Genomic DNA, 16,021 nt, shown 5'->3' with positions numbered 1-16,021 from the left:
TTCCCAAACCAGAGGTCATTTACATTGCATTGAGAATATGGGTAGCCCCAGTTTGGGCTCTAGTTATTCTTAAAACCCCTAAGTTGTCTGCATTTCTGTAAACACCCGGTAGTAACTGACCATCCTTAAGATAGAGCTACCGGTCTGTGGGCTGCAAAGCCTCATGGGAAAAGGGGAGAAAGTCCATCTCTCTACCCACCGAAGCAGAGAGGTAGGAGAAGCAGAAAGGCGGGAAAAACCAACAGTATCTAAAAACCCAAATCACTTTTTAATTGACTTTCTCTGCAGCTAAACACTTGCTCCTCCTCTATTAACCTTAGTCTTTGGAGTAATTTTTTCCGTCGTAAGCACTTTCTAAAAAATCATTTTTTGCACATTTCTCAGATGCATCAATCCTCTGGTATTCCTCTGCACACATTATGGTACCCGAGCTCTAAATAGAAAAGACTTTTATTATGTCCATTAACCACGGACATATGTGCTCCAAAAGTTTCCTGACACGCACTCATTTGTGGTTATTTTTAATTATAAACAGAAAAATAGTCACTAGCAAAATAAAGGAGGGAGCCCATAAATATATCTTTATCCATTTGAATTGTGCTCATATACGACAAGACGATGGGAGAAATGACTCCCGGGGGCTGCCCACGCCAGCATGTGAGCATGCCTGTGTTTATACATGCAGAGGGACACACAGGATTCCCATGTGCAATCAAAGCCACGCACTCGACAGAACTCAGACATCTGCCATTGTGGGTACCGCGGTCTCCCTTCTGAAAAAAGGGTGCAGATTTTTCTTAGAGTCTCTAGGTCCTGTTCCAGTGAAGAATTAAAACAGGAAAGGAGGGCGACGCCCAGAAAACTATTTTGACCAACCAAGTCGGGTTTATTGAATGCGTTTTATTTTAACAACCAAAAAACTCTAACAGCCTAACAATGCACATAAGTTAAAAATTAATTATCACTTAGTGATAACAAAGATAGTTGATTTACATGGAAAAAAGAACATTTACAATATCTTAATCCTTATTCACATTATTGATACTGCAATAAAACACAATTTGTTTTTTTTTCCTTCTTCATTTCACAAAAAAAAGGCGGGAAATTGTGCTTTGTCGAGAGGCACTACAAGAGAAAGTTTCTTTTCCCAGATAGATATTATATGACAGGTATTGAATAAATAGACATATAAGCACTGTAATTCGCAAAGATCTGGCAAGACCACAGGCTAAAATGCCCACAGATTCACTTAGAACCACTGCACACTTGGCAGTGAAATTAAAAAATAAAAAATAAAAGGCAAGACTTAGCATTGAAAAATACCTAATAAATTTTTGGTTGAAGTGTAAAAGATACCAAACGCGGATGCCATCGATCGATGAACCACCTGTAAGAACTTGGCCAAAAAAAAAAAAAATCGGTGCCTAGGACGTGTACAGGGTGACTTCAGCAACGGTGTCAGAAGACAATTTGGAGGGAGTAACTCGGAGATCGGGAAGCAGCAACTGTGGACTTTTCTGATTAAAGCTGCAGCATCTACAGAAACGGGAAGGGTGGGCCCAGGCCTCAACTGCAAACACAGCCGTCCTTTTGCAAAGACACATGACGCTCTTGTCAAGGTAACCGGTTTTTTTTTTTGAACATCATTATTTGAAAAAGTACAGGAAAACGTCCCTTTGAGAACTCCAGAGGTTACTAAGCGGCCAGAGTTAGCTTGTATTGCAACGTGTCTTCTCCCTGTAGAGTGTAAGTTCTGAGTTAATATCTACACATAGAGGTTTTTATTTTTTTTTAAACTCCTACCTCTTATACCTTTCAAATATATAAATAGTATTAACAGTTATATTACAATGTTTGTGTAGTAAACAGAAAATAAATTTCAAAGTGATATTGCATGAGGTCTTTGACAAGGTTGCATGAGGATACAACTCAAAAACAAAACAAAACAAGACAAGATCCAACCACGTGGGACCGCTGGGCGGCCATCTCGAGCCTGAAGAAGGGTCTGGAGGCCAGTCCCAAAGCGGGAGGTCCCCCTCCTGCCATCGCTGTCAGCGGAACTGGAAGGTAATGCTACTGTTTCTAATAGGAAACCCAAGGAGATCTGGCGAACTGCAGTAGATGGCAGCTTTAACGCTCATTCCACAAGACAGCCCGGTCGGCATTAGTTCTGCTTTACGGCATTAGTTCCGCTTTACGTCAGGTAAGCGCTATGTGGGGCACAGGGGCGGTATTTCCTTTTCCGAGGACTGGGTGACTCTGCTGAGATGCTTCACTGACTCTATTGCCTGGAGGTGCTGAGAGATTCTGGAAAGCAGGTTCCTGTTAGGGCTGCCGTGGCGGGGGAAGGCGTGGAGGCGGCGTGTGAGCTCAGGGGGGCTGCAGAGGCTTGGCTAAAGTGGATGGGATGTGTATGGAGAAGAGGAAGGTCCGAAATGGGGAGGAAGAAACACTTGGGGGAGAGGCCGGGTGGAGATTTATTTGAGTGGAAGCCCCTCTAACTGGGCGGAAACGTCTTTCTCTAACTTAACATTACATCGAACTATGTTCTATTTCTTTAAAAAAAAAATCCAGAAACAATAAAAAGAAAAAAAAAACCAGTAACAACCAACAATTTAAAATGAGCAGGCTTAATAGTTTTAAAATTTGAAGCCACAAGCAGGTAAATAAACTTCACGATAAAATGTGGCTCATAGCATGAACTCCGCAAGTCCCATGTCAAAATGTCATCTTTCGAGACTGCACTAATTAATTGGTCAAGTTTCCTCTGCACTGGACTTGGCTCGGAAGGAATTCCACAGAACGCATCTGCTCGCCGACGCGATGCTAACGGAAAGTGGTGGCTCACGTCCTCGAGTCTACGCAAGTGTGCATCCTGTCTCCCGGAGGAATGTGTACTGTCTCGTTACTAACGGGCCCTGATTCCCTCTGGCTCATTCTCTTCTTGCCTTTCTCTTGCTTCTTTACTTTTTTTTTGTTTTGGCAGTGTTATTTTTGTTAAATACATACCTCAAAAATTACCCAGTAAGCTGCCAGATAGGAAGCCATAGAATTAAAAAAAAAAAGATCAGGGACAAACACACAAAATAAATAGGAATTCAAAAATAGTCACCCCACCCTGAGAGCAGGCCGCAGTTTCTCAAAAAGCCAGAGCAACTCACTGTGAAGTGGCATATTTTTTTTTTATACATAAACAAGTCTTTTCTTTAAGAACTCATTTCACAGTCTCTTCTTTCGGATTGTAAAGTTCTCTGTCCCATGCAATTTTTAATATATATATATATGTAAATATAGAGATATATACATATACATATACACACACTCATAGCTCCCTTCATTTATCTCGTGGGTCTTTCCGTCCTGGAAGTTGCCTGGTGTCTCTTCCATAAGAGCAAGGGGAATGAAGGCGGAGTCTCCCGTGACTGGCATCACTATGGTCCAGTCAATGGTCAGAGTTTGACACTTCGTGTCTTTGCCAAGGTGACACCCGACTCAGAACCACTGAGTTTACTCAGTCTATAGGCGATCCTGTGCGACAGAGGAATGCCGTTACGGGTAAGAAAAATAAAACAGACCATAAAAACAAAACCAAAATAAAAACAAAGCCAAGAGATTTTTTTTTTTAAGAAACAAAAACAGAAAGTCCTTGGACCCATATATTGCTTCATCTGGTGGAGTTCACATTATCTCTGGTCGGTTTCGGCGGGCGCTGCCTTGCTCTTCTCTGCGCTCTCCTCCTCCCCCTCCACCTTGTACATCTCCTCCGAGCCCTCCTCGCTGTCGTTCTCCTCCGACTCGGTCAGCAGCTCCTCGTCCTTGTACTCCGCCACGTCCACGGCGGAGCCCAGGTGCTCCTTCAGCTTCCCATGGTGCTTCACGTGGTACCTCTGGTTCTGGAAGAACTTGATGATGGTGTGCTTGGGGAGATCCAGCTGGGCCGAGAGGGTGTGGATGGCTTCCTGGTCGGGGTAGAGGCCGACGTCGTGGATGAAGCTCTGCAGGATGCCCAGGGCTTCTAGGGAGATCTTGGTGCGAGAGCGGGGTTTTTTGGCACAACTGTCTTCGGCGGGAGGGGGTGGTGGGGGTGCTTCTTCTCTGGGAGGAGAGCTCTCCTTGGTCGGCTGGGACTGCTGTCGATGGAGGACCTGATGATCAGAAGGGGGAGAACATTAGTGTGACTGGGACCTTAGGTCTGCGAAGCCACCAGACCTCTGCAGCTGGTGCTACCTCCTGCACGCCACGCTTCAATTGGAGTCGCTTGTGAGGAAGTAGAAATCATGTCATCTATGAAGTGTATGGTTCATTGAAGCTGGGTAAGGTGGGAGGCCTGGGCGGGGAGATTTCCATGAATCTGAGTTCAGTTTGGGCTACACTTCAAGTTTGATGCCACTTTAGACTAGCAAGACCTTGTTCAAAAACAACGAAAAAGAAAGAAAAAAAAATCAAATGAATTGTATACAGCAGGGTTTAGACCGCGAGGCACTAAGGCGTTAAGCCACGAGACTAAGGCGTGTCTTTCAGCCCCTTACCCCCAGTCTCAACACGTGGCAGAGAGAGATCAAGAAAGTGGCTGGGCCGCTTTAGATGTCAGATGTATAGCGTGCATACAGGACAGGGTTCCCAAAGGAGGGATGGACCTTGACAGGAGGGGCCACAGTCACTGCTGGGGCGCCACTCAGTAGAAATGAATGAGCTCAGCTGTTCCCTCCCGAGACTGGATTTGGCCCAGGAGCTCCTGGTCAGCCCATCCGTGGCTTGGGGCAAACTTTCAGCCTGTGGTAATCATTGCTACTCTGGCCCTCACCGCTCCCTGGGTGCTCGGGAGAAACAGATGGCACATTGGGACAGAAAACACGACCTCTGTAGAATCAGGAATAACTTTACCTTCTCTTAGTTGTTGCTCTTTAAATGTAATTGTTTTAAATAATATACATGAAAACCTTCAAAGTAATTTAAAGATATAACTTCTGTATGCTGTAAATTTTAATTGACTCTTTTAAACACATTTAGATGGGCACTTTTCTATTGCTATAAGCTAATTAACCCTCTATTTTGAGCTTACTTCCAAATTTCTATTTTTTTTAATTTTTAATTGCAAGGTTTACTAGCTGGTTGTTAAATTATTTTCTTTTTTCTCTTCTCAAAAAATATCCCTCTTTTCTATCTCTACCTATACCACACGTTCATTAAACCATGAAAGAAAACCTGAAGGGGGTAACTCTACTCTGAACCTGCCTGTCATCATCATCGTATGAAATAACTTTCTATTTTAGCACAAACTTCTTAATACATCGGTATGTCTACAGAAAGACAGCGATGTAAGGAGACAGTCTGAAGAAACCTCCTCAGCCCCCGTCACAGGCAGCTGGCCTGCCACTGCAGCTATCACTGCTGAGATGGGTTAGGTCATGTACAGAGCTGAGGACCACACCTCCCATCCCCAGAGAGTGCCCGACTTCCTGTACCCTCTCAAGATCCTCTCCAGTAACAAGTTCACTCAAACAACAACACACATTTCTTTGTCATTTTCTATTGTTTTATAAAATGTTTTCCAAAATTAGGGTTCCAAATTATCTATTTTCCAGAGTCCAAAGAGAATCAAGTCCAAGCAACATAGAAATATATACTATATATATATATATATATATTTACATTATATATATAACATATATATTACTATATATATATATTTACATTAAAAAAAACATGGTCTCTTCCAATCACCATTCCTCCCGTAACAGGGACTAGCCACATGGCCCACTATTTAGGACCAACATTTGCCTCCATCTGAGCAGTTAGAGAGAAAAGAACATGCTCTTTGCTCCAGTCCCAGAGGCCTTGGATGAAAAGCATACTTTCTCACCAATATGAAAACGTCAGCTTTTTTTTTTTATAGAGTTGAATGAATAATGGAAGAGATAAAATATGGGAGCATCAGAAAAAGTTTAAGTCTTTTTGAATAACTACCATCAACTGGTAGAAGCTGGTAAAGAGGCTACCCACGGGGGCCCACAGCTGTATAAGTTCTCGGGAGGCTTTGAGAATAAAGAATCGCAAACACAAGGCCAACCTGGGCTACATCATGAGACTACTGGCTGGAATAAGCTGGAGGCTGGTTGCAGAAAGAAACCGAAAACAAAGGGCTATAAAAGAGTGGACCAGCATCCAAATAGCATTGACCAATTAAGGGCAATGTTCTTAGCGTTTCTTTACCACTTTCAACTAAGAGCAAACTCATGTGGTCTGATGTGGTAAGCTGGCATCAGCAAAAAAAAGTGAGAGTTTTCTTACTCCAACGTCCTAATTATCCCCGCCAGGGAAAGCGAGGCCGCTCTGCGGGCTCCCACGGCTCTCGGTGGTGGCTTTGATGGCAGGAAGATATGTGCTCAGGGCCCACGATGTGGGCAGCGTTAGGGCGGCAGTAAGCAAGCCTCCGCGCCAACAGGTGAGGGGCACAGCTTTTGGTGAGGAGGACCGGAGTGAGGGACAGAGCGTGCTCCAGCAGGCCATGCGCTCAAGCAGGAGTGGTCCCTATTAGGGCCGCTGTGCTAATTGGAAAACAAAAGAGAATTAAAATGCCCCATTTTCTAAATTACGCCCGCCTTCTGTAGTAAAAGTCAGCAGAACGGTTCCATTTAATTGAATAATTAGATTGGTTCTTAAGGGGCTTTCCATTGTGCGCCGAGTAGATTTAAAGAGATTTTTTCCAAAACTGTACTTTGAAGTTACTATAATCTTTCTGCATGAGGGCATTTGCTCTCCTTAGGCCCTACCAGTAGGAGTACCCTACTCCCCCTCATTTCTTAGAACACAGCGCAGTCACACACATGAACAAAGAAGACAGACATGAAAAACTCAACAGTGATGATAACAGCAAGCACCCATTTGGTTCCAGGTAGCTCTAACATGGATAACGCAATCCTACAGTTCCTTGTGAAGCTGTGATCTGGACCAAGAAGCAACCGGAAACAGGCTGCATCGTAGGATGCGCCTCTAAACTGGAAGTCAGGAACGCAGGGGGATGCCAGGTTGAAAAAAGTTGGCTTCCGAGGTACATCGCCGATCACAGACCGGAAAGATGTTTCTTATAAGAAATATTAGCACTGAAAATGTCCCATAGAGTGAACTGCAGTTTCTGACCACGCCAAACAGAAGAGTAGATTGGGGGGGGGCATGACGATACAGGCATGAAATCAGCTACATACCAATGCTAGCATCTTCTCACAGACATGACGACACAGGCATGAAGACAGTTACATACCAATGCTAGCATCTTCTCACAGACATGACGACACAGGCATGAAGACAGTTACATACCAATGCTAGCATCTTCTCACAGACAAGGAAAGAAACAGTCAAAAATACAGGAAGAGAGAGAGAGAGAGAGAGAGAGAGAGAGATGTGTTTGTTCCCAGATACATACAACCTGCTCAACCTATACACTACTACTTGTGTGCGTGTTATTTGGGGCTGACCATTTAATACTGGTGTGCTCTTCTCCTAGGGAAGACTGGTTCTCTCTCACTCTCATGCCTTAGTTGCCTTTAGTTCTTTATGTAGGAGTGGAGGCCCCAGGAGCTTCCCCACTTCCAAGTTGGCATGACCGTTGGTGTCATCCTTGTCCTGGCTGGTTTACTACATCTACTATAGTAATACACACACAGAGAAAGAAAGAATACTGTGTCCTCTAGAAGACATGCCATAGGACTTTCAGCCATAAAACCCCCAAACTAGAAAGAAGCAAGTGCCCCCAGTGTAATAAACCAAACTCCCACAACAGAGATGCCGGGCTAACTCTCCCACCATGGGGAACCACCACAGACTTTCTGTTGGGAGAAAGGAGCCAGATGAGAAAGACTAAAGATTTCAAGATTCTACTTATGGGAGGGTCATGAAGAAAACGCAAAGAACACACAGAATAAGAGAGCCTGCAGCAGCTTTGCACACTGGTAATCCCAGCAGACAGGAGGCAGAGGCGGGCGGATCTCTGAGGTCGAGGCCAGCCTAGGCAACAGAGCAAGTCCCGGGACAGCCAGTAGTTAACACCAGCACGTTGTCTTTGACAATCACTGAATGAAAGGCTGGGAGACCGCCTTCTGGGGAGGCTGATAATATTCCCTGCCTCACTGTGGGCATTGATTGAAGGGATGAAAGCATTTCTGAAAGATTATCCAGCTGCATGTTTAAGAGCTACTATGCTTTTACTATATGCAAAGGGCACCACCTCCCAATTAATAAAAACGCTAATGGGTCCAGAACCAGTGTGGCGTTGTGTAGCTGCAAAATGGACCTCGCGAGAGGTTTGAAAACTCAAAGCTAGCTCGGGCTACCTACTGAGATTCGTTCTTACAACTGCGTGTGACTTTGAAGGCCCAGTAGCTGGACTTAGTCTTTAAGGTGCAGCACTATCCTCCTGTGATTTTTTTTTCCAACCTAATAAAATGGGTCACTGTGTAAGGACAGCTAGGCCTTTTTACTCTCAGCCTTGTGAATCTGCCAGATCTTGGGTCTTTTGGGTTAGGGATGTTTCTGCCACCAATGCAAGCGTGGCATGTATGCCGTGAGACTCCTGGAACGCGTACCTTACACACTCTATTTTGTAGCATGGGTTATTGATTCTCAACAGGGCTATGAAGGGAGCCGTCGCAGCAAAATCGACAAACTCCAGTGGTAGAGACACGGAGAAAGGAGACCAGCACCTGTGAAACTTCCCAAGCCAAACTCTGACCCGAATGCTCCAAGTCTATGTTTTCACCCGACGTCATGGCAATCCCATGTTTTGCCCCCATGTTAGAAGAAAACTGTTCCTAATACGTACAAGAAGGACCACGTCAGGGACAGGTTGTGCACCTGTGTGTCTGGATGGGAAGGGCGGGAGCAGAGCATGCAGAGCGAGCTAGATCCCGAGCGAAGCTTCGCAGGGGAGGACTGGGAGTGAGGACGACGCTGTGGAAGTCCTGGACAGAGGAGGTGTTTACGCGGGTGACCAGGGAAAGGCTCCCGGAGGACGCAGTGTAGCTGCAGGGTCTGAAGGCAGCGAGGGGCAGGTGTGAAAAGAGCTCCAGACGGAAAAGGTTGGAAGGAAAGGACAAGCAAGCAGCAACCAAACATCCAGGCCAGCCCATTGGAGCTGTGTGCGTTCTCCAATGCAGTTGCCGTGGCTGCATGCGGGTTTTTACATTTAGTTATTTCATGCGTGTGCAAATAAATGTGTGACCGTGTGTGTGGAGGTCTCTCAGCCTTGGGTGTCTGTTCCCAGGTACCATCTACTCCCCGCCCGCCTTTTTTGGCACTGGTCCGGAAGCCACCAAGGAGGCTAGACTGGCTAAAAAGTCTCATGAACCCACCTATCCCAGCCCTGCATGGGCTGGTATTACGAACACACCACCATGGGTTCTGAATATGAACTCATGCCCTGGTACAGGGGTAACAAACACCTTATCAAAAGAGCTATCACTCTAGATCTCCCCTTACATTTAAACTAATTAAATGTTAAACAAAAAAGACTTCAGTTCTTCAGTCACGTTGGATACTCCCTAGGGGCTTGGATGGGCCCTGAGCACAACCCCCAGATGGAGAGCATGGGCACAAGGCACCTCCACACCCCCAGAAGATACTAGTGGGCAGCCTGGTGCCCACAAGCAGTGACAACGGAGAGAGATGGAGCCGGGGCTGGAGCAGCGTGTCATTCTATCACTGGGGTGATGCGACACCAAGAGACCTGCGATCATACAACCTGTTCTAGCCAAAAGCAGAGCCCCAGCCTTAAGGGCTACCGTTGTAAGACAGAAGGGCAAATACCTGTACACCCATATGCCAAATCCAAAATACTCAGCTTATAATGTGTTACTGGATCCTCATCAAAGGATCCCAAACAGGAACACTAGTATAAAATAGCCAGCAATGTCCTCAGAGGAATAGTATTTACATTGAACGGACGGCTGTTTTCTTTAGCTAGGACATTTGCCGCACCTAAAAGGAATTGTGTTTGAAACAATTGGCCTTGAGCTGACAGAGAAAAAAGCCCATCCCTTCATCAAATACTTTTGGGGTTATCTGCTAAATGATTGAACCTATTAATCCTGGAGGGCTTTAAATACGGAGGTCTAGATGCAGCTATTAAGGGCTGGTCAATAAATAAGGTATGGTCAGGGCACAAATGAACTGGAAATGCAAAGCCTGATAAATTCCTTTTTACTTATTTTCAGAAAGCCCTCTGGGCTGAAACATGACCCAAGCATACAAGGATGGACATGAAGGTAGCAATGTAGGAAGAAATGCAGGAAGAAATGCCGTAGATACATTTGAAAGGAAGGACAACTCCCCAGTAAAGCCGGAGAGTTCCTTGACCAGTTACAAAGCAGAGTTACAATGTTGCCTCTCTGCCTCAAAGCTAAAAGCTTGGAAAACAGAAGGACCTCACGGTACCATGACAAAAGCCGGCCGAGAGAGATAAAGCGCTCCTCTTAGAGCTCTCTGCGTTCAAATAGATTCTGAAGGCCTCAATGAAAACCAGCTGGGAGCCATGTGTAAAATATAATGGCCCTGGCCTGCAGGGAAGGAAGTAAGATCTTGAATGATTAAGTTTAGGAAAGTATATAATTCACTGTATCATTATGGGGGTGAACTGGATTACTTATAATAAGCCGAGCCTTTGCGGTCGTTTTTATATAGAGAAGATGAGAAATTATTAAGGAGGTGGCGGGAGGGGATGATCGGAGCGAGTGTGGTAACGGGTTAAGCAGCTCCCCAGGTGGCCGCGGGTGGCTCTCTGGGGCCAGATGCGCCTATGGCAGTGGGGCCGTGCTCAGAGCAGAAGACACAGTAGCAGGCGAAGACAACATGGAGAAGATACTTTCGTCCACATCCATTTGGTATTAGAATCAAGATATCTTTTACTCCTTTTACCCCATCTCTGCCAAGGAAACATGAGCTACTCGGTCAGAAAAGGAAAGCATCCTTGCATCAAAAACTCCAAGAGACGTCCATTTACCAATAAGAACAATTGGTTGCAAGGCCTCTGGCACCAACCCACTGAAGCATACCCAACAGAAGAATGATTGCATGCTATTATTTTTAACCGTTACTATATATAAGATGTCATGTAATTGAGGTTTCGACAAACTTGGTGGCAAGTTTCCCTCCACCCCCTCAAAACCAGTAGGAGAGACTATTCATTTTAGCTCAAAAGTTCAGCAGGGAAAACACCTAATGTTGATCATAAGAAGCAGGAGTCGACGATTACATTTGTAGCTCACCCATTGGGCCACAGCCTGTGGACTGAGCATCTCATGCCTAGATCGTGGTGGGTGCTCAGGACTTCTTGGCTGTGCTGCCCTGAGCCAATCCCACATCCCCTGGTCTCTGCTTCTGGCTTTCACTATCTCTGCTGTGCACCAACGACTCTTCTGCTTACTATTGATCCCTTTTTAGCCAAGGTACATGGTGTACATAAAGGCTCTGGCACCACGTGTCGGGGTTTGCTTCTGGTACCCATCTGAGCCCAGATGTTAACGACTTAACATACCCTAATTAACTAATTCTGTGTCTGTTTCTCTTTTCTCAAAGGAAGTTCTAGGCCATCTGATAACTCCTAAGATACAACGGTGCAGAAGCTTCAAACAGAAATTTTGGGGTTAATGAAGTTCTGGTTTCAAGTCAGTGCCTACTCCAACAAGTTCCACTGTTTAGCAGCCTTGAAACTCTGGAGCAAGCTATTCTCTGAGCCTCGGTGTTCGATGTTTCAGAAGATCTTTTTTCACAGTATTAAGAACAAAAGACTAAGTAAGATCATACGTATGAAGTACCCGACAGTGATCTGATCATAAATAAAGCGTTTATGATGAGTAGTTTTCATTTTAAAAAGTTTATGATTTTTATTCACTCTTCGCATATGCATAGTGAGTGTGCATGCGAACGCAGGTGCCTGGAGCTGGCAGAGGTGACCCCTGGAGCTGGAGTCACAGGCAGCTATGAGCTGGCCAGTATGGGTGCTGGACATCAAATCGGGGTCACCCGGAAGAGCAGTATATGCTCGCAACTGCTGAGCCATCTCACTAGCTCCAAGCAATTTTCTTTTAAAATGTGAAGAGTTTAAGATCAAAACTATTTAGTGCCTCGTGTATTTTTCTAGCAATACGTTTATGATTTAAAAAAAAAACATGCATTTTAGTAGCTGGCCCTTTCACTTGAAGGCCACAGACAGGAGGATGGCCGGCCCGCTGGTAATTTCTCTTACTTCTTTCATCACAGACTTCACGCTCTTACCATGGTACCTGGCACATGGGCATTCCCTCTGGAGTGTTTGCCACACAGAACTCAACTTTGGAAGCCTGTCTGAAATGGTATCTTCCCGTCTTCCACTTACACAAATCACGAGGACTGTCGGGGAGATAGTCCTCATTAATGGTTCTCAAAGTCGTATCCACGGGCCTCTGCAAAAAGCCCTGTGCTGTATTAAGACACCCACGGCATCAAAACTACCTTGCAGCAAAAGCAGAGACGTCAGTCATGTGCTCCGATTGTGCTAAACTTTCCACCAATGGCACGAAAGCACAGAGCGGGCAATGTGGCCTGTGGTAGTCAGGGTGGTGGCATCAGACTGAACTCACAGCGGCTTCCAGCTCACGTCTGCAAGCGCACCGCTCTGTGTGAGAATCGTCTTGATCGAGCAATGAAACTCTATTAATTATTAAATCTCAATGCTTAAGCATATATTTCTCTTTAGTGTTCTGTGCAGGGAAATGAGAATGCTGGTGAGAAGCGCTTCGGCAACAATGACGTCACACGGTCATCTTGAAGAAGACTTTGCCCATGCTCATTCTCAGAAGGAAATGCTTGCATTGGGCCTCCGAAGCTCTCTGCAATGGAATACCAACTAACAGCAAACCTGTGATGAGTCAGATTTGGATACATAGCTCCTTAAGAATTGAAGTTGGGGGCTAGGGAAATGGCTTAGTGGGTATACTGTTTGCTGTATAAGTTGAGGACCGAGTTCGGATCCCCAACGCCCATGTAAAAACCAGGTGTGGTGGCATCCAGCAGGAGACCCAGCAGTACTAGGCGAGGGGGCAGGTCCCAGGAGCTTGCTAACCAGCTACTCTAGTGGAAATAGTGGTTTCAGTGAGAAACTCCGTCTCACAAAACTGAAGTAGGCCCAGCTTCACGCCTTTAAATCCCAGCACTTGGGAAGGAGAAGCAGGCAGGTCTCTGTGAGTTCAAGGCCAGCCTGGTCTACAGAGTGAGTTCCAGCCAGCCAGGCCTCATATGTGGAGAGACTGTCTGGGGGTCAGGGAGCGATGTTAACTAGCCTCTCCCTGTGCACACACATGTGCTCACATAAACACAGAATGAAGCTAAGCCTGTCTCTGTCAGTCTTTACTTCTCATGGTAAGATTGGACCTTTTAGGTAAAAATTAGAATTTTGAAAGGCCAAAGTGCTACAGTAAGCTTATCAACATCCTAATACATCAAAAGCTTCCTAATGATAATTGGTGGTAGTTTAAAAAATGCTTTTTAAAAATATATAAAGAAGACTCAACATTTATAGGATCTACATAAATGAACAAACTATTATTTTCAAACTAATACATAATGTTACTACGTTATCAAATGGTAAAAGATCCATTCAAAGTTAAGTGGAGACCAATGAATTAAGTTAAAAAAAAATGAAATAGTCACCAATATGTTGAGTCAATTCCATTTTGAAATAACCTTCAAAATACCGTGACTTTCAAAGCCTTGCTAAAGCATCAAAGAATTTCACAATTATCTGTAATGCTTGTTGAAATATCTCTTGCTAGTCTAATCACACGTCTTCCTAAAGCACGGTTTTCTTTACCAGACTTCAAACACATACTGCGTTAATCGCAGAAGCAATTACGACAACCTAACTGCCTTGCATTAAAATAGACACTAAATCTTTAAGTGTGTATAAAGGGCTGGTATACTGGTTTCAGCAAGGTATTTTTCATAGAACATATCCTTTACATATCTACATATATCATGTATAATTATTTAAAACTCAGCAAACACTTAATGTTTAAAAATTAATCACTAATAGGGTAATACTGACATACAATGTATAATTACTGAGATCATCGGTTACAAAAATGAAAATAGATCGCAGGGACAAAAAGTTTGAAAACTTCCGAACTCTTTGAATCACACTGGAAAGAGAGCTCTGCCCCTCCCTAATGATCACCAAGCTCTTTGCTAGAAAATTCAAAATAGATGCTACAGTCGGAAGCCTCCTTGCTTGAGTCAAATGACCTAAGGGCCCAGAGCGGGGATGTAGGGAAATCACACACACAGCGTGATTTGCCTCTTGACGTTATCACTCAGAGACATTTTCACAGGCAAAACATCATCTTCACAACTCAGCCCTATTTCTAACTTCACATGATGTTACTTGAGTTGGCTCTTACGGCTATAATTTCACAGCCTAACATTATAAAGGCTTCTTAAAAACTATGGTTTAGTTTCTGCTATTTTTTGGGGGGGTGAGGTGGGGGGTTCCTACAGTATCCTAAGGTCAAAACTCCGGAAATACGTTATTAAAAAAGCGTGTCCGTGAGGTGGAAGACAAATTGCGGGCTACAGGTGCTGGATTACATTTTGACTCCAGGCAGGTTTAATATAAGCTGGTTTCCTTTTTTACAATTGCATTTAGCACATACAGCTATAGGAAGGGGATTTAAAAAAAAGGAAGAAAGGAAGAAAAAAAAAGAGCGAAGCTCAATAAAAGAAGACCATGTCAAAAGAAATCAATACGAATGAGCAAAATGATAGGGCGTCTGACATGGAAATCCATGTTCAATATCCTCGAGTCTTAGCCAGGGATTCCTGTAATATCGTAACCAAGACACTATGGGAAGGCTGTGTATGTTTCTAATGCAGCTTAATAATTGTTTCTCAAAATAAACACTTGGGTCAAAGATAAAAGCATAACACTGGCGTGACACAATAATCCGCTAAAATAAACTCGGGTGCTGGAGGAAGTGTGGATCTCTAAGAAAAGCCCTCGGCTTATAGCATCTCCTCTTCAGTAATAAATTGAGAACAACGATACCGACAACACGGTATAGCTGGGGGTAAAACCAATATGTTGCAGTTATTAATAATGATTTTAGGAATGGCCAGAATCTGTGACTATCTAAGAGGGGGTCCAGTGACTACTTCCTTCATACCGTCGGTGAGCTGATACAGCAAAAGCGGCAAGGTTGAGATGAATAACCATATCCCAGTTAAATGGCCACCAAGTGTTGAGATTAGGCCATGACTTCCTCTAGAATACTCCATGTTGCATAAAACAGTGGGTTTTATTTTTCAGGTTCTTCTTTGTCCTTGAAAATTCCAGTTTGCAAATAGTTTCTTTTTTTATTCCATTGAGTCACTAAAGCCTCTTTGATTTGTATTCATTTTGCAAATGCAAATAGGCCTATAGATACATTTACTATGCGTCATGTGCCACAGAACAAGAGTTAATATGAGTAATTACAATTGGAATAACAATTTAAAAAAAAAACCTGCATTCACCCCAGCCAGGATACTAGAGTAAACAGGACTATATGACAAATTGCCGTTGTTAAAATGGTTACACTTGATGTAGTTATTGTCATTCAATAAACCCTGACATTGTGGAAAGACAGAAATGTGTTTGTCTATGTCTCTGGCATAGTGATACCAAGAAAAAAAAATCAGAACCAAAAGCAAAGAAGCAAAGGGGTCTAGAGAGATGAATGACTCAGCAACAAGCCTTGCTGCTCTGCTAGAGCAGATGGTTCAGCTCCCAGCACCAAAGAGAAGAGTGGTGACTATCTGTACCCAGCTCCAGGGGACCTGACGCCTCCTTTCCTGACCTCTGCAGGTACCAGGTGTGCACACGATACATATGTAGATGTAGGGAAACATCCATACACATAAAGTCAAACTTAAAACATCTAAAAAGTAATGTCAGACAGAAAAGATAGGATCTTTCCCCGGTTAGATATAAAGAAGCACAAAGCACTGGCCACACGTG

At 44.2% G+C, this 16,021-nt stretch overlaps 1 protein-coding gene across 8 annotated transcripts in view; it reads right to left on the bottom strand.

The window, feature by feature from the left end:
- Positions 1-880: 880 nt before the first annotated feature.
- Positions 881-16,021, bottom strand: part of Satb2 (SATB homeobox 2) — a 176,212-nt gene continuing 161,071 nt past the window's right edge. For 7 of the 8 annotated variants that reach the window (XM_075955937.1, XM_075955934.1, XM_075955940.1 and 4 more), the window contains one exon: positions 881-4,145. In XM_075955937.1, coding sequence (XP_075812052.1) covers positions 3,684-4,145 — 462 coding nt within the window. In that variant the 3' untranslated portion in view covers positions 881-3,683. The remainder of the gene's footprint in view (positions 4,146-16,021) is intronic. The other variant, XR_012908804.1, reaches the window with a different exon arrangement.

The sequence above is a fragment of the Microtus pennsylvanicus genome, chromosome 22 (genome assembly GCF_037038515.1).
Source record: "Microtus pennsylvanicus isolate mMicPen1 chromosome 22, mMicPen1.hap1, whole genome shotgun sequence".
Classification (NCBI taxonomy): domain Eukaryota; kingdom Metazoa; phylum Chordata; class Mammalia; order Rodentia; family Cricetidae; genus Microtus; species Microtus pennsylvanicus.
The sequence above is the reverse complement of the archived record's forward strand: the minus strand, read 5'-3'. Positions and strand labels throughout refer to the sequence as shown.